At 44.7% G+C, this 23,104-nt stretch overlaps 1 protein-coding gene across 2 annotated transcripts; it reads left to right on the top strand.

Moving 5' to 3' along the window:
* The first annotated feature begins 1,071 nt into the window (after window positions 1-1,071).
* Window positions 1,072-21,443, top strand: KLHL8 (kelch like family member 8). 2 transcript variants are annotated; one of them, XM_032186390.1, is made up of 11 exons: window positions 1,072-1,102; window positions 6,475-6,817; window positions 8,147-8,393; window positions 10,489-11,037; window positions 13,758-13,944; window positions 14,611-14,754; window positions 15,475-15,586; window positions 17,438-17,606; window positions 18,196-18,355; window positions 19,273-19,474; window positions 19,899-21,443. In XM_032186390.1, exons 3-11 carry the CDS (start codon window positions 8,187-8,189, stop codon window positions 20,020-20,022), a joined length of 1,854 nt encoding a protein of 617 aa, XP_032042281.1. In that variant the 5' UTR covers window positions 1,072-1,102; window positions 6,475-6,817; window positions 8,147-8,186; the 3' UTR covers window positions 20,023-21,443. The 2 variants fall into 2 exon arrangements, with proteins under 2 accessions (XP_032042281.1, XP_032042282.1); XM_032186391.1 differs by lacking the exon at window positions 1,072-1,102 and adding an exon at window positions 5,189-5,249.
* The last annotated feature ends 1,661 nt before the right edge of the window (window positions 21,444-23,104 follow it).

Genomic DNA, 23,104 nt, shown 5'->3' with positions numbered 1-23,104 from the left:
TTGGAGCTGGCAATCCTCTGCCTCAGCCACAGCCCCATGCCAGGAGAGCAGCAGGACTGCTGAGCTGTGAAATCGGAGCCTGGCTAAACCACCAAACGTGTTAATTAGGAAGAGAAACAAGTTCCAGGAGATGACTAGTGCCTAGGTTTGCGTGTCCCCATGTTTTTAGATGCCTCTAAAGAGGCTTCAGCTCCCCTCGGGCAGACCCACTCCTACTAGCACGGGTTAAAGCTCCCCACAACACCGCAGCGTGATTGGTCTCTTCAGCAAAGCCTGGGATTACCAGCTCTGCTGCATTTTATAAAGTTCTTGAATCCTCCTCTCTGTTACAACTATCATCCATATCACGTTTCTCGTCACAAACATAGGCCACTTACAAGTGAAACTTGTGTCTGTACCTCATATTGCCACCGTCTCCGAGCACCAAGGTAGCACGGAGGCCCCAAACTCACACCTGGGGCAACGCTCATAATTTAACGCTTGCTGGTAACACCAATATACACATGCAATAATACAGGAATTTAGGCAGCAGTTCAGGAAATGGAACTCATAATGCACAGAACTTCCTCAATCCAGAAGCTTAATGAAAAGGATTTTCCCTACTGTCCCACTGAAATTAAGCTGCCTGCCAGATTCCAATGAAACAAATTCCTGTTACCCTAACCCTCAAGGTTTCTTTAAACCTGCATCTAGCCACGTGCTTTGCTCTTTTTTCCAAGCACGCCTCTTGCTTTTGACGGTACAGCTTGAGCCCCCCACCACGAGCACCTCGCCCTCACTGCAAAACCCCGATCAATCAGCGCGTGGATGATTTCACACCGACCGACAGATCACATTCCAAAACATCACAAGCAACACCGTTTACTCTCATATAATGATTTCTGTGATAATGATAGTGATTTCTGTGCCGGTACAGGCACAGGTACATGTATAGGTACAGGTACAGGCAGCCCTGCAGGCGCTGCCTTCCATCCCCTCAGGGGCTCCCTGAGGGCTTCCCGCCACCCGCGCGCGCTTCCCGCCTCCCTCCCTCCCTCCCTGCCGCCGCCGCGCATGCGCCCCGCGCCCCCTCCAGCGGCCGTTGGCAGCGGCTGAGGCGCAGGTGAGCGGGCGGGGAGGAGAGGAGCGGAGCTGTCCCTTCACGGGCCGGGCCGGGCCGGGTTGGACGCGGGGGGAAGCTCCGGGGGGCTCCGGGGGCTCGGTGGAGCCCCGGAGGAGCAGGCGGGGCCGCCCGGTGCCTTACGTAACGCCCGGCCCCTCAGCGCGGCGAGCGGGGCCTGCGGATCCCAACGGTCCCCAACGGTCCCCAACGGCCGCCAACGGCTCCCGGCACGGCGGGGACCTCCCCAGGGGAGCTGGGTGGTGGGTGGGAAGTAACAATTAAGCAATTAAGAGGGGACGCGCAGACCACATAGGGCTCGTTGATCAATCTCCCGTCCTAATGGGTCCGTATTCATATCTGTGTGATGCATCATGTGCGTAGCAGTGCTAAGGAGGTGGGCTTTCTGTACCTCTTGCAAAGGCTTCTGGAAGCGAAGCCTCATCTCTGCACCTGTGGCTACCAGCAAGGCCCAGGTGAAGTAACTCAGTGACTGTTGGCAGACTAAAACCACAGCAGGGGCAGCTCTGCGCTGATTATTTGTAACAGAGGTTGGGATGGGCAAGGTTCACCTCTGGGCAGCTGGGTAGGACACAAAATTCTGAGTTAGGGGGGGATTGATAACCCTGCAAGCTATGCACCAGCTCCTACACCGCGTAAGAAGTGAGTCCCCTGTGTTAATGTGCCCAGATTATGCCTGTAGTTTCTGTGCAGCAGCATTCTCAGGACCTGGCATAAATGAAACTCAAATTGTCAATTACATGTCATAGCCTGGCATCCTATTTCACAGCTAGCCAGGTGTTTGTAAAAGCAAGTCTACTAACTTTTGTTCACAACAGAGGGCGTGATTACTGTGTACCTACTTCGATGCAGCACTCTGTAGTCCCACACTAGCCCGTATCCTCCTTCTTCCTCAGCAGGATTCGACAAACAGATGTTGTAGTAATACTTACCTGCATCAACAGGCACAGCTTCGTGGGTTGTGAAGCCTTTTATCTGTTATCTCCTTCCTGTCCTCCTGATTTTGAATGAGCCTGAAGGCTCTGGGATGCTCTGCTGGGTGCTGTTCCTAGATTTACAGGTCCAGGATCAAGGGCAGCTGGCAAACGACTTGCTGGAAACTATTTTGCTCTCAAGTTAATGCTTCCCGGGAAGAGCTGGGCTGAAGGCTGCTGTAGAGGCCCTCAGACTGCCGGTATTTTGATGGAAATCCTTGGCAAGGGCCTGTTTGGTCTTAGATGTGAAGTACCAGTGACTACTGTTGCTGCCTGCAGTGCATCTATCAACACTTCACTCTGCTTCTGAGCATTGCCCAGATTGGCAGTGTTTTTTCTTTTGTGTTCTGCTTGTCAGGTATTTCTGAGGTTACCTTGCGTAGATAAAGCACCCCTTAAGTATTTGTGTGTCCAAAAGGCAGGGTCCTGCCTTCCCCAGTGTTCTGGGGATTTTGGTGGGTTTTGGTTGTTCTGAAGTGGGGAAAAGTAAAGCAGGTCTAAGGAAGTCATGGAATATTAGTGTTTGGGTTTTTTTTTGTTGGTTGGTTGTTTTTTTTCCAAACTGAACAAAACTGTCAAGTTGTCATCTCAGAAAGCCCAGAAGATGGTTGCTTTCTGGTGTTTGATGGAACCTGGGATTAAACCTCAGGAGAGTCTCCTTGAACTCATTCACATTTGGGATCAAAGGAAGCAGCGAAGAAGCTGTTACAAAACAGTATTAAAGGATGATCAGGCAGAATATTTCCAAAATGAGATTTTATTTAACTGTGCTTGTCATGCTTTGCAGCCCACCATTTACGTTCTTTTTTGTTGAATTTTCTTCCTAGAAATAGTAGCATCTACAGCACTAACATGCGTTTGGTTATAGAAGACTGTGGTTGCTGTTCAATGTAAGGCAGCTTTTTACCTACCCGTGTGACAAGTAACACACAACAGTTATTATACCTGTCAGTTTCTGCTACAAAGACCATTGGAAATCGTGAAAGGACCTGGAAATCTTATTAGTGTTGGCTAAACCAGCTTTTTCATGGTTTTCTATGCAAGAAAGGCTCGTGGTTTTAAACAAACTAAACCAGTTGCGCATGCATTATCTGATTTTTCTGTTACTTCAGTCTTGTGGTGTACTTAATTTTCAGTAAGCACACAGGGCTTGGGCTTGCAATACAGCATGTAATGTGAACTTCCCCGTATTTTCCAACCACATCCCCTCTGTTGGCGTTCCTGCTTGGTCTGATCTCGCCTTATCAGCATGGGCAGTGGGGCAGTTTTGCAGGAGGTTTCTGCCACTCCCTGGATGGAATGGGTGAGCTGGTTTTTGCCATATTTCAGCGTGGGCATATTTCCCCTCACTGCGTTCCTTCCTGGCAAGGCAGCTGAAGCCAGCCATAGCGAGCAGCTACTGCTGGGCTGCAGTTTGTGCTGTGTTGCATGCATCTTGCCCGCTGCTAGCCAGCCTCGGCCAGGGAGGATCTCATCCCTGACGATGCCTCTCGCATCTCCTGGGCAGCAGCACTGTCGTATAGCTACCTGTAGACATTCATCAGGCTCCGCATTAGACTAGTCGGTGTTACACATCCGCACTTGCACGAGTAGATTTACGTGTACTCAGATCCAATGCCTGTTGATAAACCTACCAATAGCACAAAACCCCTTGTTTGAGTATTTGTAGTTGTGTGTAGCACCTAACTCATGGTTCCGTTTCCATGTCCTGTAGCTGAGGTGCCCTCCTCCGTTGTGCCAGCGGAGCTGTGCAGACAATCCTCTTGTTCTGGGGCATCATCTCCAAGCTGATGTGCTGGGGAGGAGGCTGTGCGCTCCATGTGTTGGCTGGCCTGTTGTCAGTTCACCACAGAGGAAAACAGCGATGGTCGTGCCCAGCTTGTGCCTGACAGCTCTTCCATTTTGCTGCAGGATTCCTTGAGGCACGTTACTTGTACTGGACCTAATCGCTCTGTCAGCCTCAAGGTGTTTTATGGTTGCTTCAATCTCAGTGTTTGGCTAGAATGAACAAATCAAAAGTGAACAAATCACTTTAGCACATTATGGTTTGCTGAAGTGAAGCAGCTATCTTGTGCCTATGCTCTGACTGACCACCCGTGCCTGTTTCTTGACAAATAGCTGGGCTGGGATCCTTGAGCCCTTTTCCGAGGACTGGAACGTCATCTCTGGATGGCTGCACTCTGCCAACAAATACTTCTAAATGTTTATAACTCGACCAGTAAAATTGCTGTGCTGCTGCCAGCAAACAATAGTGTGATACAAACAATGTGTACTTTTTTTTCGTCAGGGCATTACTCTTCCATGGAAAGTGTTAGGCTGCTGCCTACAGACTAACACCGGATGATGCCGTGAATGAGGCACTTCCTTCAGCTTCCTTACAGCCGGTAACTTACACTGCTCAGGCAGGGAAAATGCCAGTCTGCACCCAAGCGTGGATGCTTCACTGCTAAGATAAAATGAGGGCAGTGGCTGGCCATGGCAATACTTGCTTTTAGAGAAGGAAAGGCGCCGCATGATTTGTGCGCAGCATTCTCCAAGCACTAACCTCCCCTCACGTACCTGCTGTTACATTGCATTCTTGTTGATTTGAGGCACGTCTGCAAACAGCTTTTCTCTGTTGGTCTGTGGAGTCATGGTACGACACTGACAGAACAGCATGAATGCTAATCTAAATGCTTATTAAGCCTCCTAGCAAGTGATTTTTAAACTAGAGTACTTGTATACCATTCAGGAGATGGAAAATACAACTTTGTTATGCTGTCCCTTTAAGGCTGTACAATGGCAAAACTATTTGTCATTCCAGTTCTGGCTAGGAAGAGGAGTAGACTGGAGCTGAAGCATGCTGACCTTCAAGACTTCTGCGAGACCTTCACGTTTCTGCAGTGCACTATCTTGACTGAAAAAACTACTGCTAAAACTCATTGCTGGTCTGTTTAAAAGCTGAGAACAGCCAAGGCTTGTAGCCAGGCATTCAAATCAGCCCAGACCGGTATTTGCTGCAAATTACACCTCTCTTCTCTCCTTGTCCCGACAGATTATATCATGCACTTCACATATGTGTTCTTAATATTGCGTGTTACCTCTTCTAATATTACTCCCGTGTGTGACTCTACAAGCATGCCATGTGAACACATCTGCCTCTTTCCAGAAGTAAGGTGAGGTACAGGCTGCTGACTTCCTCTAAAACCTCTGGTTGTAAAAAAAAAAAAAAAAAAAAAAAAAAGATTTCACAACAGACAACAGTAATGCTCACAGTGATATTTCTTGAGCAAGATACAGCTTGGTAGCCCTTAGTTATCCCTGGCCAGCTGCAGTTATACAGGGACCTCTATCTCCTTCCAAGTTAGCATTTCAGCTGCTTCATGGCTTTGGCTGCTCTTTTCCATGGAAGCCAATGATTTGGTTAAAGACTCTAAATTTCAGATACTGAAATTAAGACAAGCATCAGGTTTGGGGACAGAGTAGCTATGCGACCTGGGGAACGAGACACATCACAGAAACAAGATGTTCCTGAATTGGTGACTTTGGGGGAGAACTAAAATCTTAACCTAAGATACTACTATCTGTCGCAGAGTCTCATCACAATGAAGTTGTGGTGTGTCATACTACTTAGTATGAATTCCATATTCATGTTTTATTAAACCTGTTAATTTTACCATGTGTTAAAGTAACTTCTTTTTACCTGAGGATTACCTTAGTGTCATGTGCCCATACACATATTTGATATTGCCGTCACCTGTATCAGAAGCTTCCCCTGGGACATGTGATTCCTGTCCATGACTTTGTGTATGTACAAAGCCTTGGTCTTCCTGGTGTGATTTCTAGGTTCTGCCCCTGTCGTACCGTGTCTGCTCTTGGTATGTACCAAATATACCAATCCACGTAAGCGCCCAGACCATCTCCAATGGCTTCATTTGATATGAGCATCCTGTGAGGATGGAAATCATTGCTTAAAATCAGTTACAGTTGGCTTTTGAGTTACTGCTCAATTTATTACAAAAATAAAAAGCCACCTCAGCAGTGTTGATTGAGGTTAAGAAGTGTGAGTTTGGGCTTGGTGTTTACAAAGCCACGTCCAGAAAGGGTGAAACTTCCACCATCAGCCAGTTTTACGAAGGGTCACTTGTAGGCTTGTAAACTTGGGTGTGCAGCTGCAATTAAAAGATGCAGACACACTTAGCATGTACACCAGGTGGCATAACCGTATTCCTTAGGAGCAGCGAACTATTGCTTGCGAGTCTGACAGTTCTGTCTGAAAGCAGTGTTTCTATGCCACTGTAAAAGTACCATCACATGCTACAGCTTGTGAATAACACATGATGCTCTTCAAAACCCTTGTGCAGCATTCCAACTTGTGTCTTTTTCTTGGCTGTCTTACAGGAAAGGTACGTCGCTTGCAGCAGCAGTAGAGACTATTCTAAGCACACTGCACTGTAACCTGCCTGGCCAGCTGCTGCCACCTGAGTTGTAACTGCACAGAACACGGAGCTGTCAGCCACGCTGAGACCTAGAGCAGAAATGTGTGTGATCGCCTCAAGTCACTTCCTGCTCTTTCTGATGCTTGAGGAGTTGCATGTTTACTAAGGGGCACGGATACCTTAAAAATATTCCAGAAGAACAGAAGTCCTGCACCTAGACGTGACTTAGGTTTTTATTTTAAAAGTTTCTTACTTGTGTCAGTTGGCTTCCTCCAACACCAGTGCCCAGGAGCAGAAATCGCAGGGTAAGAACAATGATCAATTCTTAGCGTAGAACAAAGAATGATCATACAGAAAGTTAACAAGCAAACATTAAACCCAAAGCTAGCCAGTGTAAGAGAGGAACACATTACTAAATATTCCCTCTGCTTTCCAGAGACTTTTGTCTTAAAATCTTACAGATCCATTTGTTTCCATTGCCAAAGCACGTAACCTGAATCAGTAACTGCATGCTTTCAATCAGTATTTCATTTTTCTTGTGGGCTTCATCATTTTCAATAAAGCAGTGTACACCTCCCTGACTTAACAGGATTCAAGTTTTCATGGATTTGTGACACAGATGAAGCTTGAATTGCGCTACTGAACCGAAAACCAATTTGCTGTTCCCCTACTACTGAACTTTTATTTGCAAATAGAAAGGTGAATTTTATGTCCACCAAAACCAAACTGAAGTCCACAACAGCAGAAAGAGTAAATACTTCTGTGACAGAAGCAGAAAAAGCCATTTCCTCTCTCCCTTGCCTGTGGTATTCCAGATGCATTTTTCAGTCCTGGAAAAGCTGTGCTATCAGTACAGCTAAGATTCTTTTTGTCAGAACATTATACATCTTAGACACCATAAACTTCGTCCGCTAAAATAAGTAGACAGACCCTAAAAAATAAAAGCTAACAAGCAGTAACAAACTTTTGCAGGATGCTCATTTTCATGCTTTAAACATCAGTCTTTGGGTTAATATTAGATAAAAGCAAATCATTTTCATTCCAAAGGTTCTCTGTAAATGTAAATTTCTTTTTAGTTCTTGTTGAAACAGTATTAGAATGGTTTCATTTTGCGTTTTGCTTTGTATATTTGCATAAATACACAAAACACTTTAGGACTGCTTTAGCTTTGAGGAGTTTAAGGAAAACATACGTACTTAGTAATGTGTACATACAAACATACCTGCTGGGTTAGGATCAACATGCTGTCCATGTCCCTCTGCCATCCATAGCTGTTAGGTCAGGAATGGCAGAGAACACATCCTTGCCTTTTTGTTTTTGTTTGCTATTTTCTCCAAGAAGTGAGGGGAACAAGTCCATAAACAAGGGGTTTTCCTAAAGGTACCTGCGTACCATTTTGTCTCTGGGCTGTTTTGCCTTCTTTCTCTCTCACCCCACCCCAAATAAGACTGGAGGTAGCGTTTTTTACATGGTATCTAATGGTAGGTACTAACAATAGCTAATATACTTCATTTGTCCTTTGGTTTGTGTTTTTTTGTTTTTGTTTTTGTTTTTGTTTTTTTTTAACAGGAAGATGAAAAGGACTTAGCTGCATTTTAGGACTGACCCTGATGGGCTGGATTTTGTCTTGGCAGGAGCACTTGAAGATTCACGCTGAGAAAAACAAACCAGCCAATGGCTTCAGAATCCTTGGTCTCCGAGCAGGGAAAGCAACATCTGATGAAGGGAAGAAGGCGGCCACAGCAGCAGCAAACGAGATCTTCCACTGGTGATGCTGAAGATGACATCTTCGTCTTTGAGGCGAATGAGGCTTGGAAGGATTTTCACAGCTCTCTTCTTCACTTCTTTGAAGCCGGAGAGCTCTGCGACGTGACACTGAAGGTGACAGTCCCACCCTCATCCGTTGCATTTAACAGGCTTTAAATAAGTGTGTTGGAGATGGCAGTGAATTTGGGTGGGAGGGGGGTGTGTGAAAGCAATACAATACTTATTGGATCTGAGGCATGTCCAAATAAGCTTTTTTTTTTTTTTTTTTTTTTTGTCATTTAGAAATTTCACAACTAAAATGTGAATGTTAAAGATACTGACAGTCCCAGAGATCAAGAACGTGACTGTCACCTCACCCAACTTGCCTTCTAAGCAAGTTCCCACAATTGATCCCAATTTTTCTATTTTTGCATTCTGTGTTGCTCTTACATATCTTTCCTGGTGAACAGGATTTCTGGAACAAATCTAACTCCCAGCATTTGCAAAGAAGAAAAAGAACCTCAGTCATGTCATTCTACAACCAATCAAAGAGTAAATGAGACAGAGGGAACCAGTTTTACAATTCTTGCACTGCATTGTGTTTAAACACATTCTGTGCAGCTCATCTCTATCTTATTTATACCCTGATCACAAGATAATTATATTTACCATTTCTAGCTGTGGTTGCCAGCACCTACAAACCTTCTTTTGGGGAAGAACATTTCAGAACTGTTAACAACGCATCCCTTCCCTTCACTTCTTTTGACCTTGTCTTCTCCTTTCTCCTCTTCCATCCACCCTTGCAAAAAAGCCTCCTTTTCTATTTGTTTTATAATAGTCTTATTGTTTACAGTCGTTATAAGCATTGTTAATGTGTGTTCTGGCTAGGGAAATTGGGCATGGAAAATATACTTTCCTGTGGCTGCAATTTAACTTTCCATAAGTTAGGTTTTTCTTACTGTTCATTTTTGTGTGAAGCTATTTTGGTAATTTAAAAATACTGGATTGAAGGCTGCCAGTCCTGAAGTGGAGAAAAGAATCTGCAGAGGCTAGAGTAATGGCTTCTTACACCAGTACCTGAGTACTAACACTGTAACCGTCATAAGCCACAGGAGCACATGGGGAGACTTGTGCTCTGCAAACTTATGTCAGGAATTTCTCCTGAAGTACTGCTCCTGTCATGTGAGCAGCTCATTCCTGTCTTTGAATCTGTCCTAATGCTCCTCCATGTGTATTTGCTCTTAGAACTGAATGTGCTTACTAAACAGCTTACACCTGTGTTAATGACACTATTAAAAAGGAAAGAGCGATTCTGTATTGAATCACATCTAGAAAAACTCCAAAATATCCTATAGAATTTAAAATCCATTTTTTCCTTTTAAATCACTCACACCTTAATCTGAAAATGAAGACATACTTGAAATCTGTCAATGAAATTTGCTGCTTAACTCCCATCCCTTTATGTTAGTACAGAGTGAAAAATGACCAAGTTTGTAAGAAAGCACTACTATAACACAAGTATTAGGTTGACTATCTTTTAATGTAATTGAAATCTGCAGATTTCAAAGTGAAAAGTTTGTTTCACAATTTCTGATCAGAATTTTTAAAAATATCTTTATGGGAAATAGTACATCTTTTGAGCACATCTAACTAACTTCTAAAGCCTTGAAGTGATTGGTAACCTTTAATAATCCCTATGTTTATTTCTACTTGCTCTTATTATTGTAGTTTTACGTGATTTTGCTTCTATGAAGAGCATTACAGACTCCTCAAACAGTAGTAAAAGTGCAGAGGTTTAAATTAAATAGTTTTAAAATGTCACTTCAGAGGTTTTCCTGCAAAATCTCTACATACTTATAAAACAAGCAAGATTTTTTTTGGCAGTCACCTCTTGTCTCCAAGATGCTTTGAGAAGGTTCCTAAGGAAGTTTGCTTTAAAAAATGGGGCATGGCTCTTGAAAGACAAAAAAGTTCAGCAGATGAATGATGCTGCTTCCTTGTGTTATGGCCTTGCCATGCTCTGGTGGCCAAGTTACAGCTCAAATCTGCTTGGGATGCATTGATCTAATGTCAGCAGTGCAGAGCAAACACTGTTTGTTTCAGCAAAATACGGGAGTTCAATGCGGAGTTATTGAATCCAGAATTCTACATTTTCAGCTTAACTGGCCTTTCTTGTAGAGCTGAAGGAAAGTAACTGAAAAAATAGTTCTTTCTTTTCTTTTTTTCACAGGTTGGTACAAAGCTCATCTCCTGCCACAAACTGGTGCTAGCATGCGTTATACCTTACTTCAGAGCCATGTTTCTTTCGGAAATGGCTGAAGCCAAGCAGACTTTGATTGAAATCAGGGACTTTGATGGTGACGCAGTAGAAGACCTCGTGAAGTTTGTGTACTCCTCCCGGCTTACGCTGACTGTGGACAATGTCCAGCCGCTCCTGTATGCTGCCTGCATTCTTCAGGTGGAACTGGTGGCAAAGGCGTGCTGCGAGTACATGAAGCTGCACTTCCATCCCTCCAACTGCCTGGCGGTCAGGGCATTCGCAGAGAGTCACAACCGCATCGACTTGATGGACATGGCCGATCAGTACGCCTGCGAACACTTCACTGAGGTGGTGGAATGTGAAGACTTTGTGAGAATCTCACCTCAGCACCTGCATAAACTCTTGTCCTCCAACGACCTGAACATTGAAAATGAAAAGCAAGTTTACAGTGCTGCTATCAAGTGGCTGCTAGCCAATCCCCAGCATCACGCTACGTGGCTGGATGAAATACTCGCACAGGTAGGGCAGAGTGAGGTGCTGGGTGCCTGTCTCATCCCCAACGTGGTTCTATATCAACTGTTTATATTTGGGTAGATTTTGAGAAGAAAAATGCTTTTACCAGATTTGGTGCTTCATCCTGTATTCATAGCGGTGTGTTGACAGCGAGAGCAGGTTTGGCCTCAGGAGCATCAGGAACAAATTACGTTCTCCAGTTCCTGTCAAGAAAAGAGTATTCACTGTAAGCTCATCAGAAGAGGGAGCGGGGGGAGCCAGCACAAAACTCTTTCTGTGCCAGAGCAGGAGAGCAGAGAATTCTTAGATTTACGTGTAGTGAAGTGGAGAACCTAGAGCCATCACTTGATATGCTTTGATACTATGCAGCCTGAAACTAACTTCCCTTGCTGGTAAGTATTTGCGCTTGTGAAAGGAGAGCAAAGCTGTTTGTTATGTGACTAGGAATGGAGATAAGTCATCAAGTTATGCTACTTCTAGAATGTTTTGTTATACAAACAGCAGAAGACCAAGGTTTTGCAGCCCTACAAACAGGCCAGGAAACACATTCTAGACCTTTTCAAGGTAGAATATCAGCGCTGATTACCTGTAGGATCCAAAAGGAGTTTGCATTTTGATCCTTCAAATGTGTTAAGAATTTACTGCTTCTGAGAGGAAACCCTTAGGCAGGCATCCCTTACAGCAGGGCCACTCACCTGAACATCATCCTGTCAAAATGGTAAGAACAAGCTCTGCATGGGCTGGTTATGGAAGTTTACAATACAGCACCTGAGGCAGGTAGGCAGAACCTGTGGTCTGACAGCTGTCACTGAACACCAGTTTGAACACGCTGCATTCATCAGAATTTCTGATATTTGCATCACGTGAGTAACATGCTGCTCTTGTTGCCTCGACACATTATTTTTTCATTTTTCCCTGTAAAAGATCTCAACTGTTTATTAAGTGACTTCCAAAAATTTTCAGCTGTATCTAGACTAGCATAATTTTTTTTTTATACAAAAACCCTTCTTTAGCGCGCTATTAATTAAATTTACAGGCTATATAAGTTGAAAATTTTAAAAAGAAGAATTAGGTTGGTGTTTACAACCCAGTTATGCTAGCAGATGAGATTAACGGCTTTATTCTATTCATGGAAACCAGAATCCAGAGCAAAACAATGAGAAAGTAAAACCCTTCCTGCAAATACAGGTTGCTTGCCAAAATGCGTGCAGCCTGCAGTTGCATTTGACATTATTGCTAGCAGGAAACAGGATGGGCCTTCCTGACAGTTATTATCAACACCACAGTAAGTTTTATGGGCTTCAGTGTTACAATGAGGGTCTGAATTTTCATCAGCCTTGTGTTGTTACTCCATTGTTAACCCTGTGAGCCTATTAGCACGTCTATGGTAGTGCTTTGAGGCAGCCTAAAATAAAATGGGGCCAAAGGGAAGGAAGAAATGGGATTGAAAGCAAGTGGTTAAGGGATAATTGCTAGAGAGACCTGCTTACTTGAAAAACAGGGATACTTGCTAGCCATGAACAGCACCGCTCTGCTGCTCTGAGAAGCCCCGGAGGAGCTGGCTTTGTCCCTCACCATTCTTGCTGAGCTGCCTGGGAGCTGTGTGACGATGCTGACTGCAGCCCTTAGCAAGCCAGGCGGTGCTTTACTTCAGTTCACCCCTGTCCAGACCTGTCCCGCCTGTTGGCCTTCCTGCTGGCGCCCCAGTCTGATTGTCCTTCATATTCCTCATTGTTTCTCTCAGAAGCACCAACGTGAGGTTTGCAGAAATTAATTCCTAGGGGGAGGGACATTTCAAGGCGGTCTTGAAATGACCCTGTTTCAGAGCTGCTCTGTCACTGGGGGTTGCTCGAGGCAGAGACTGCTGGTGGCCGAGCAGCACTGTCCCACTCAGGCAGTGCCTGGTGGTGGTGGGTACCACCATCCATCAGGAAAACTCAAGTCCGAGCAGTGTAAATACCATGGTATCAACAGGCAGCTGCCAGCACGGTTACAGCCTTACAGCCCTCTTACCTTCATGTCTCTGCCTCATCATGCTTTTTTTGGTATTAATCTTTTTAATAGTCTTTAACCTGCTCCTGATATATTCCAATATTTATCTGACATCAAGATTTGATCTTAATTTGAGTGGTGTGTCCAGCACTGTAGCTCCCTCTGCTCCCTGTGGGCTTTGGCAATTAGCTGTCCATGGCCTGTTTCTTTTTATCCTGCAGCCTATCAAGTCATCCTAGAGAAGGGTGTAACTGCGCAGTCAGTAGCACCTCCTTAATATTCACTTAGTTCACACTGACAGACTTGTCACCCAAGATAAAACTCTAGAAATAAAGTCCTTTTGCACAGGCACAGCAGTGAGCTGAAAATTGGTGCCCTCACCAGACTAACCTGAAAGGGGCAATCCCATTGAAACGGCAGGCCCTGCTTGGGAAGGAACACCTGGCCACGCTCACTGCACCTGCAGCCACGGCCCTCCTGGTACAGCCAAGCTGCCCTTCTTCCCCCACTGTGAATGCACTGCCTACAAATGCACATGGTTGTAGCAAACATTTGTCACTAAAACGAACTGTTTGTCTCAGTGTTGTTCTGGAAAAGAAAATTAAAGTTGCTCTTTTTACCAAAGAGCATGGGGCTGACAGCAGGCTCAGAAGTTGCAGTCTGTTACGTGTACGTCGCTGTAAATGGTTAGATTCAGTTTAGCCAGTTACTCCAACTGTGTTCATTTCTGTCAGGTACGACTGCCTCTCTTGCCCATTTGTTTCCTTATGGGTGTTGTGGCAAAGGAAGAGATTGTCAAGCAGAATCTAAAATGTAGGGATTTGCTGGATGAAGCAAGGAACTACCACCTTCACCTGAGCAGCAGGGCAGTGCCAGACTTTGAATACTCCATTCGCACAACACCAAGGAAGCAGACTGCTGGTAATTAAATGTGTGTCTGATTATCCAGTATGAAGTGGTGTGGAGAAAAGACAGCGCATCTGCGTAGGGCTAGACAGCTTGGTATATATAAATGGTTGTTAATGCATAGCTGGGAAAACCATTGTGTACCTCTGTGGTGATTAGGTTCTGTGCTACATTTTCTTAACAGAACTTTAGCTTTTTTTTTTCTTTGTTTAGAGCAGTATTTATTCTGATCAGCCAGAACTGTTACGTGTATTATGTGCAGGCAGTATGCCCAAAGCTCTGCAGAAAGCAATGGGCACTTACCTTTTGGTGCAAGAAGGCTGAGCTAGCTTTTAGATTCTCTGCCTAACCTACACCAAAAGCAAGTGATGAGTATTATGCTGCAAATTCTAATTTCTACATTCAGTTAAGATTTAACTAACAATCAGTTTCTCTCCCTAAGCACATCAGAAAACATACTTAAAATATGCATTGCTTTTGCAAGAGAGTAGACAGTTAATTGCCCTAGCAGCATGCCAAACAAAACCCAAAGTCCAGCATCCAATATGCAGGGCAATGACTGTGCCCCTTGAAGGGAAATACAGCTTCTCCTGAACTACGTAGTTTTCCCTCTACTCTGCTATGCAGTTTTATCCCCGTTTTCCCTGCTAGCTCTCTGGAAACCTGTTATGTCTCCTTCAGGTGTGCTGTTCTGCGTTGGTGGTCGAGGAGGATCAGGCGACCCATTTCGCAGCATTGAATGTTACTCTATAAATAAGAACAGCTGGTTCTTCGGCCCTGAAATGAACAGTAGGAGAAGACACGTGGGTGTCATCTCCGTGGGAGGTCAGTAACCTACTCAAGAAACCCTGTTCAAAAGGGACCTGTTTGCACATTTTGCTGGAATTGGTGCTATTGCTAAATAAATGCCTTGCATGGCTTCTCACATTCATGTTAGTAAAGCTTCTTCCCCATGAAGGGCTGTTGCTTCTGAGACAATCTCAGAGCACAAATCCCTAAAGTGGAGTTACTCAGCAGTCACCAAGACTTCGCTAGTACTCATGCTAGCTTCCTTCACAATAAAATCCATACAGGCAAATTGCTAAGACTGTAAGGACAGACCTACCTTCAGTTTTGGGTCATCGTCTTCTGCAGCCAGGCCCGGGCAGTCCAGAGCAGCTTAGCACTCAGGATGCAGCTCTCCTTTGTACATGGTATCCCCTGCGTTGCTGCAGCAGGACAGAGATCTGCTTTCCCTGTAGAAATCTGGAGAGGCTGAGGTAAAGATCTGAAACGGATCTGATCCATGCTACTTGAGCTACAGAAATATTCCCTGTTTACATATCTCAAGGTTTGTGTAAAGTCTATGATAAAACAGCTCTCTGGTTGAGTATAGCATATAAAAATATTGGGTCCTTAACTTAATAAAACCCTGATACGGAAAACCTTTAAAAACATTAACCTTTGTTTGAGCTTATTTCTCCACATAGGCAGGGAGACTGTACAAGGGAAAACTGAAACACTGCCAGGCAATCTCTGTATCCAAATAACGTGCATGCCTTTCAGGTAAAGTCTATGCAGTAGGTGGGCATGATGGAAACGAACACTTAGGAAGCATGGAAGTGTTTGATCCTCTCACAAACAAGTGGATGATGAAGGCATCGATGAACACAAAGAGGTATGAGTCCCAGGATCCACACGGGACAAAATTTAAGTCCTACTCCACGATACATCATTTCTTGTTAACGCTAAAAAACTGTGCGTCTGTCCTGCCTTTATTTGGGTTTCCAAACTTTTGTTTTGCTTTGTTTTGTGTTTTTTTTTTTTCCCTATTTTGTGGCCTGAATGCTAACAAACAATATCTGTAGAGTAGTACCTTTTGCCCTCCCACCCTCAGTATCCTTGTTTTGTTTTTCATTTTGGTGGGCTGGCTTGTGAAGCAGAGAGAACTCTTCCATTGCAGCCCTACTTACATTCTGATAACTAGGGCCTTTCTGCTAAGGCAGATAAAGATTCTGAAACTGGTTAAGTGTTTTTGTATGTTATCTCTTTTAAGCAACGAGCAAGATACATCAGCATGACATGCACAGTAAAATAGTTATGTCCAGTAGTTGCCTGAGTTTTGCCCCTGGAAGCACTAAAACACTGAAAGACACACTGTGGATTTTTCTTGCCTTTTGCTACTGTTAGATTCTTTTATGGAGTCATAGGACTCTCAGATCTCTTTTTTTCCCTCATTATTTAAACCAACCTCATTAATTATACATTTGATTTCATAATTTGTTGTTTCTAAAAGTGACATGTACAAGTAGGAGTGAAATACTGGCCATGGCTGCACCCTAACACAATTTGTGGCTGTGACCTAATCAAAGGAGAAGGCCTAGAGTTGTAGAAATGTCTTCTTCTTCCTCCCTCCTGCCACCATGCTGGGCATATTCTTCGTGACCTTCAGTTCTGGATTTCTGTGACATTTCTTTCTCAGGAGGCTGGTAAATGAAATGGCTGCTGTGCCTTGGCCATGCCCCACCCCTCCAGTTCAAAAAGGCAGTGCCAGAACATTTTGCTGAGAGAAAACTGCCACCATTGGCTGTGGCTACAAGTTACCTGCTGAGGCAATATCAGATAAGCCCAGGATATTGCCACACCCTTTATTCTGTTGAGGAATTCTGCACACATAAGTGTCTGCAAACTTGCCCTCTGTGCAATAACACACGAATATTCTCAGAGAAACAGTAAATCAGACATCTTGGTAATTTCATTAGTATCTCACCAGTTTCATTCTAGACCATGCTTTACATTATGCTCTCTGACAACGACACATTTCATTTCACACTCTAATTGTACTCTCATATTGCTAGATTTTGCAGCACAGGTTTGCCTGTTAGTATGTATTATCACCCGTCAAAAACTGATTTGCAAGCCATAGCAGCAGCCATACTAACAAAGTTAAATCTAGCAGGTTTTAGTTCTCCACCAGACACAACAAAGTAAGACAGGAGGTGCAAGATTCAGTATTCAGGTAGAGCAATCTAATAACTAAGAAAACCTCATGCATTCACACAGTTGCTTAGAATACTTAGGCCTTTGATGACATGCAATCAAAACAGTATTCCATGCTGCCTGGCCTTTTTTCTTTACTTCTTTCCTCTCTTTTTTTTTTTTTTTTTTAATAGGACTTTCTCTTTTTGCAGTCTTAAAATATTGTAGCTTCAACAGTCCTGTTCATGGATGGCACAATAACATACAGATGAAGCTGAGGTGATGTTAACATAAAACTCTATATCCCCTCTAATGGGAGGCTGCAAACATACAAAAGACTTTCTAGGTAATGCTGTGAGACCGACACAGCTGTGCAGGGAATCAGCCACAGTTCCTGATCATTATTTATTTAAAACTTCACCTGATAAGCTTTCATTACTTTTCTCCCATATTTTGACATACTTGCCAGTCAGGTAATGTTGCACCTGATGCACATTTCCCATTCTCTGTAAGGGTTTGCACTGTGGTATTGATCCTATGGTTTTCTTAGGAGAGGAATCGCTCTTGCCTCCCTCGGCGGCCCCATTTACGCAATAGGAGGCTTAGATGACAACACGTGCTTCAGCGACGTGGAAAGATACGACATTGAGTCTGATCGATGGAGTGCGATAGCTCCCATGAACACTCCCAGGGGAGGAGTTGGCTCCGTAGCCCTCATGGTGAGTTACTGCTTCCTCCCAGCTCTGCAGCAAGTGGCAGAATTGACCTCAGGGACTGCTTTTCAAGTCTTGTTTTACAAGGCAGAACACAGGACTTAAACCAAACGCAGCTGGTAGGGCTGAGCTCCTCTGGCTGTCAGAATCCTACAGAAGCTTGCAAAAGGTGTGGGTACTTAAGATAATACTCTTGTCAAACTGTACTCCCTGTTTGAGAAGTACTTGAGGCACTGTGAGCAAGCACGAGAACACTTCTAAAAACAACAGGGGAGAGCGAGGCTAATGCTGCGGGTCTCATTCAGGAGCCTCTGCTTTGTTATTGCTGCCATCTTTGAATTTGCTGCATTTTATCTCCACTGTAATCCTCCCCGTGTCCTCTGCAAAACATCTGCAACAACACACAACCTTTTCACTTCTTTAGCTGGAAAACAGCATTTGCAAGTTAGATAAAGTTGTTGGAATTCCTACGTCAAGGTAAATAATTAGGAGGGTATGGCTATGCTGTATTTTCCTGTAATTCTAACATTGCCTATGAAAAGCTACCTAAATACAAACGTATTACAAATAATCTTTCTCTATACAAATGTTTCAGAACCACGTTTACGCAGTGGGTGGCAACGATGGTGTAGCATCTCTTTCCAGTGTGGAGAAATACGATCCCCATTTGGATAAGTGGATAGAAGTGAAAGAGATGGGCCAGCGGAGAGCTGGCAACGGCGTCAGCGAGCTCCACGGGTGCCTGTACGTTGTTGGTGAGTAGGCGTGGGGCATTTCGTCGTGCAGTTTCTGCCAAGCACTACTGTTTGGAAGGGGCTCTCCTTGCTGAAGGAACTGGGGAAGAGACAGACCTGGCCTATACTGCATGTTCTTAGGCAGGAGAAGAAAGCAAGCATAACCATGGCACATTTAACTAATCACATATGTTAAAAGGAAATAAAAACCAGTTCCTAACTCATTTCAGCAGGGCTATACTGTTCAGAACAAGATGTCTACCTATGAAATCACTGTGCAACTCACTCATCACAAGTTTCCTTTTTATATAAGTTATTACTACACATACTTGCAAAGCACTCGGTTCTGATTTCAGCACAGACCACAACAGCTGTTTGGTTCAGAGAATACACCAAGTCCCTTATGCTTTAATGCCTTATGCATTAAAAAGTAGTAAATAAGTCTTTTTTGAGTAAAATGCACCTTGGACAGCTTATCTACCAATAGGAGTCCATCACTGAAGTCGATCTTTGTTGAGGATTTTTTCCTACTCAAGTTTTCAGCAATTGTTTCTTTTGAACATACTGCAAGAGCTTGTTTTATTTAAACCTGAATAAAATCAAAACCCATGCTTACACCAGGCTTACCGTTTTGTTTTTTTTTTCTGTTCCAAGTTAGAAGCCATTTCATTATAACTACATGCAATACAATTTCAAGGAGCAAATGACAGAAATAGCTCTTCCAAAGTGAGTTTAAGAAACAGTGTTAAAGTGATATGTGTAAGGTGACAGCATAGAGAGCTGCTAGATTGATTTTTAGGACATTTTAAGAATCAGATAAAAACACAGACCTGGACACTAGCCCACTGCATACTAAGAAAGCCCCGATAATGCAAACCCAGAGTATCACTACCACCACCAAGTGGCTAAATACGAGTACGTGATGACTCCCCCTGCAGGTGGCTTCGATGACAACTCTCCGCTGAGCTCTGTGGAACGCTTTGACCCACGCAGCAACAAGTGGGAGTATGTCGCAGAGCTTACGACCCCACGGGGTGGAGTCGGCATCGCAACACTGATGGGGAGAATTTTTGCAGTGGGAGGTCACAACGGCAACGCATACCTGAATACAGTGGAAGCATTTGATCCCATAGTGAACAGGTAATTTAATGTTTTTCATTTGGCTTACGAAAGCGCTCACATCTGCCTCTATGAAAACACACCTTAATAGAAACTGGGGGCACCAGGAGCATGTCTGTTGTTTCCTGGCAGTAATTGAGTAATATTCATGAGGAGTGATGCAGGAATGCTGCTGGGTTCTTGAAATACTTAAGTACATTCTCCTCCTGCTTCCTCTTCCTGCCCATCCCTTGTCCTCTCACCTTCATTCAGTTTGTGGTGCTCTCAATGATTTTGCACTAAACTTACCAGAGAAATACTGAGAATAAACTAGCAGGTTGTTTTTTTGCGCAGACGTAACAGCTAGGTTCTACGATAGAATTTCAGACACTGGAAATAAATACTTCAGGTTGCTCAGGAAGGCCAACAGCTGACTTTTATTTTTCTCCTTTGCCCTCTGCTCTAGGTGGGAGCTCGTCGGCTCTGTGTCGCACTGCAGGGCTGGGGCAGGCGTGGCTGTGTGCTCCTGCCTTAGCAGCCAGATCCGTGACGTGGGCCAAGGATCCAGCAACGTTGTTGATTGCATGTGAGCTCTGCTGCCTCCTCCAAACTCCAGAGGAGTCATTGTACAGAGGCACTGCGGAGCTTTTAAATTTGGTGTTTTGTGTGGTAGGTTAAGAAATAAACACTATACATTTTCTCTGTGAAAATGTTACCTTCTGTGACTTTCAGGCTGTGGGTGGCTTTCTGACAACAGCTATACAGAAAAGCCTGTGAAAACACGGAATAACAGTGTGACTTACAGGAGAAAACCTGCCAAGAGCTGTAATCATCCTGTCTTGGAGAAGCTGCAATTTCAGAGTCAGTGGAGGCAGCTGCTGCAGCGACTCGCTATTGAACTGTAAACCAGGCATGGGAGGGTGAGGAAGAGAGAGCAGCAGGCAGTGCTGCCGAGCCCTACCCGACAGCCCTGCTGCATGTTTCTGAAGGACCAGAGTGCTGTTTATTAATGTAACTTATTTTCAGGATTCAAGTCTTAAGCATTTCCGATGTGTAGAAGAGCTCTGAAACACAAAGCCTTCAAGTTTTAGAAGGTAACAACATCCGTGTTTCTCACGAAGCTAACTGGAGTACAGAAGTTAACTGCACACCTCCCAGGGGACTGCTGGCTGTGGTGGGAACTGCAGGTCTTTCTCAGGCCCACACACTTGTGAGAAAGCTGAAATTTAGCCTTGGCCTGAATTTAGCTACTGGACTACTCAAATTATTTTATCCTCAATAAAATCTGTGGTAGTGACACCCTCCAAAAGACAAATTTCTGTGGAGAGATCGTTCCCAAAGTAACCAATGTAATCTGGCCTTGAGATGCGTGCCAAAATGCAGGCTTCAGTGGTCTGAGAATTACCCTTTTCAGACTAAAGGGAAACATAATGAAGTTGCAGTGTTGGGTTAAGACCTTTAAATGCAGCTCTAGGAGATGACATCCAATTTCAGTACCCAGTGACAAGGCTGGGGTAACAGTAGGGGTGCTGGCTCTTTTAAGATCATTCAGCTACAAAGATCTCTCCTCAAAGCAGTTTCATGGCTTAAAGCTCAAATAAACCACAGAGAACCAGCAGCAAGAACAAGCGGCAATGAGCAGTACTTACCTTAGAGACTAAAACAGGAACTTGACCCTGCTCCGTGCAAAGACATCTTGTCACGCAGCCACAAACCTGAGCACTAGGTCAAGTCCGGCTGGAAAGACCGCGGTGTCCTGCTCTGCATCACCGCCAACAGGCCGAGACGGGCACCCCGTGGTGAGCAGGGCCCCACGGGGCCACCGTGTTCGTGGCCAGGGAGCACAGCAAACTTCTGTGCCTTCAGTACCAGGGACGAGGTGCGGCCGCACCAGCATAAAAGCACAGCCACCTTTCGCTGTTGTGTTACCATCGGTTAGCTTTGCAGTTTTGAACAGCTTGCACGTGGGTAGCACCCAGGGACATAACAAACGGTACTGTAAATAATTAAACACTGCAATAAATAAAATGTTTGTACTTCGCCTTGTCCATAGTGTGAGTGGATCATGCTGTCTTGGGGAAACATGAAAAGAAGGAACATTTCTTGGGGGAAACATGAGAAGAGGGAGTGTTTCTTTGTTCCCGCGGAGTGCAGCTCTGAGCAGGAGGCCACTGTCCATGGGGACAAACCTGTGCTAGAGCCACGAGCTGTACAAATGCTCCCATGCAAGGGTTTGGTCACCCCTGTGGTGACTGGCACAAGGCAGAGCAGGAGCAGGCTCTGAGCTGCTCCTGACCTGGCCACGTGTGTGAAGAAAGGTGGTTTTCTAAATACTGCTCTCCTAAAAGCATCTCCTTTCCATCAGACAGGCCAGAAGCACAGCTGGCTTAAACACCCTGCTCAAACATTCAGCAGCAGCTCTTAATGTGAACACCAACCAGATGTGGGCGAAAGGCTGCAGAAGGTGCTGCACTTGATGCTTACATATCTCCGAGTGTTCAAAAACCATTCCCTCCACTTGATCCCACCATGTCCAAGCCCAGGCAATACGGAAACACAAAGCCCAGTGGCCACCAGGCTCCAAGTCCCTGGAACTTGTAGGAGGTCACCGTGTTGCTCACAACTTTTGTGTGCACTTACCCAAATCTCTGTCCCCACTGCCTGACCTTGGCTTTGTGCATTCCCCCTCTCCCTTTCAACAGCATTTTGATTCTGTTACCAACAGGAGTTGGTAACGAGCTGCACCAGAGAATTCACATCAACATAAAAATTCAGCCAATTCACCTGTCCAGGTTTAATTACAACAAATGCCTGCAAAGTCCAGGTTATTCCCACCTTTAAATGGGGCCTTTTATCTTTATTTAGGCAGAACCTACTCTTAAAACTATTTTCAGCATCACTGCTGTGCACTATTTTGCAAACCTAAGTGCTTTATACCAGATGCTCCACTTAAACATTTTGCTGACCGCTTCTGCCACATCTGTATTTGTTTTCTGAACCTTTGCGTGTTCTCTCGACTGGAACTGGCAGAAAACACAGCACTCCCAGCCAGGAGATTAAACTTATAATTGTAATTCTTTCCTGGCTCTGTCAGCAAGGTTGGTGGTGCTGCTGTCATTTCTTGACATTTTTTAACGCAATTCCTTGGTTTACAGTTTGGTTTTAGAGCTGTTCCAGCACCAAAAGCAAGCCAACAGGCAGCTGCATGACATCTGCCATCTGACTTGTGTGGTCAGAAAGGTCTGCAAGGGTTGCTGTGCTCTACCACTTGGAGCAAAAATCCCACACGGGTAAATACCTGCGCTGTTTCTAACACTCTTTCTAACGGGCGACTCGATACTTGGGTCCCTGCCTGCAGCCGGTGTCCCGGTGGAAACATGACTGGGCTGCGAGCACAAGGGGCCCGGCTGCCCCGCTGAAGTGCCCCTCTGCCTGACAGCGACCCGCGGGAGCACCTCTCTGCTGCTTTTTTAACTAAAGGCCCCAAAAAGGAATGCTCTAAGCTGCCAAGTATGCTGTTACAGCTGTTCCTGGGAGTGGCAGCAAGGCTTGGCTCTGGTTACACAGCCAGCGAGAAGCTTTCTGGTCTTTGCTTGATGGTAAGGCTTAGCTCAGGCCAAGAATCATAAGCAAATTGTCTTCCCACACACACATTTTCCAAGAAAAACAAAA

The sequence above is a fragment of the Aythya fuligula genome, chromosome 4 (assembly GCF_009819795.1).
Source record: "Aythya fuligula isolate bAytFul2 chromosome 4, bAytFul2.pri, whole genome shotgun sequence".
Lineage (NCBI taxonomy): Eukaryota > Metazoa > Chordata > Aves > Anseriformes > Anatidae > Aythya > Aythya fuligula.
The sequence above is the reverse complement of the archived record's forward strand: the minus strand, read 5'-3'. Positions and strand labels throughout refer to the sequence as shown.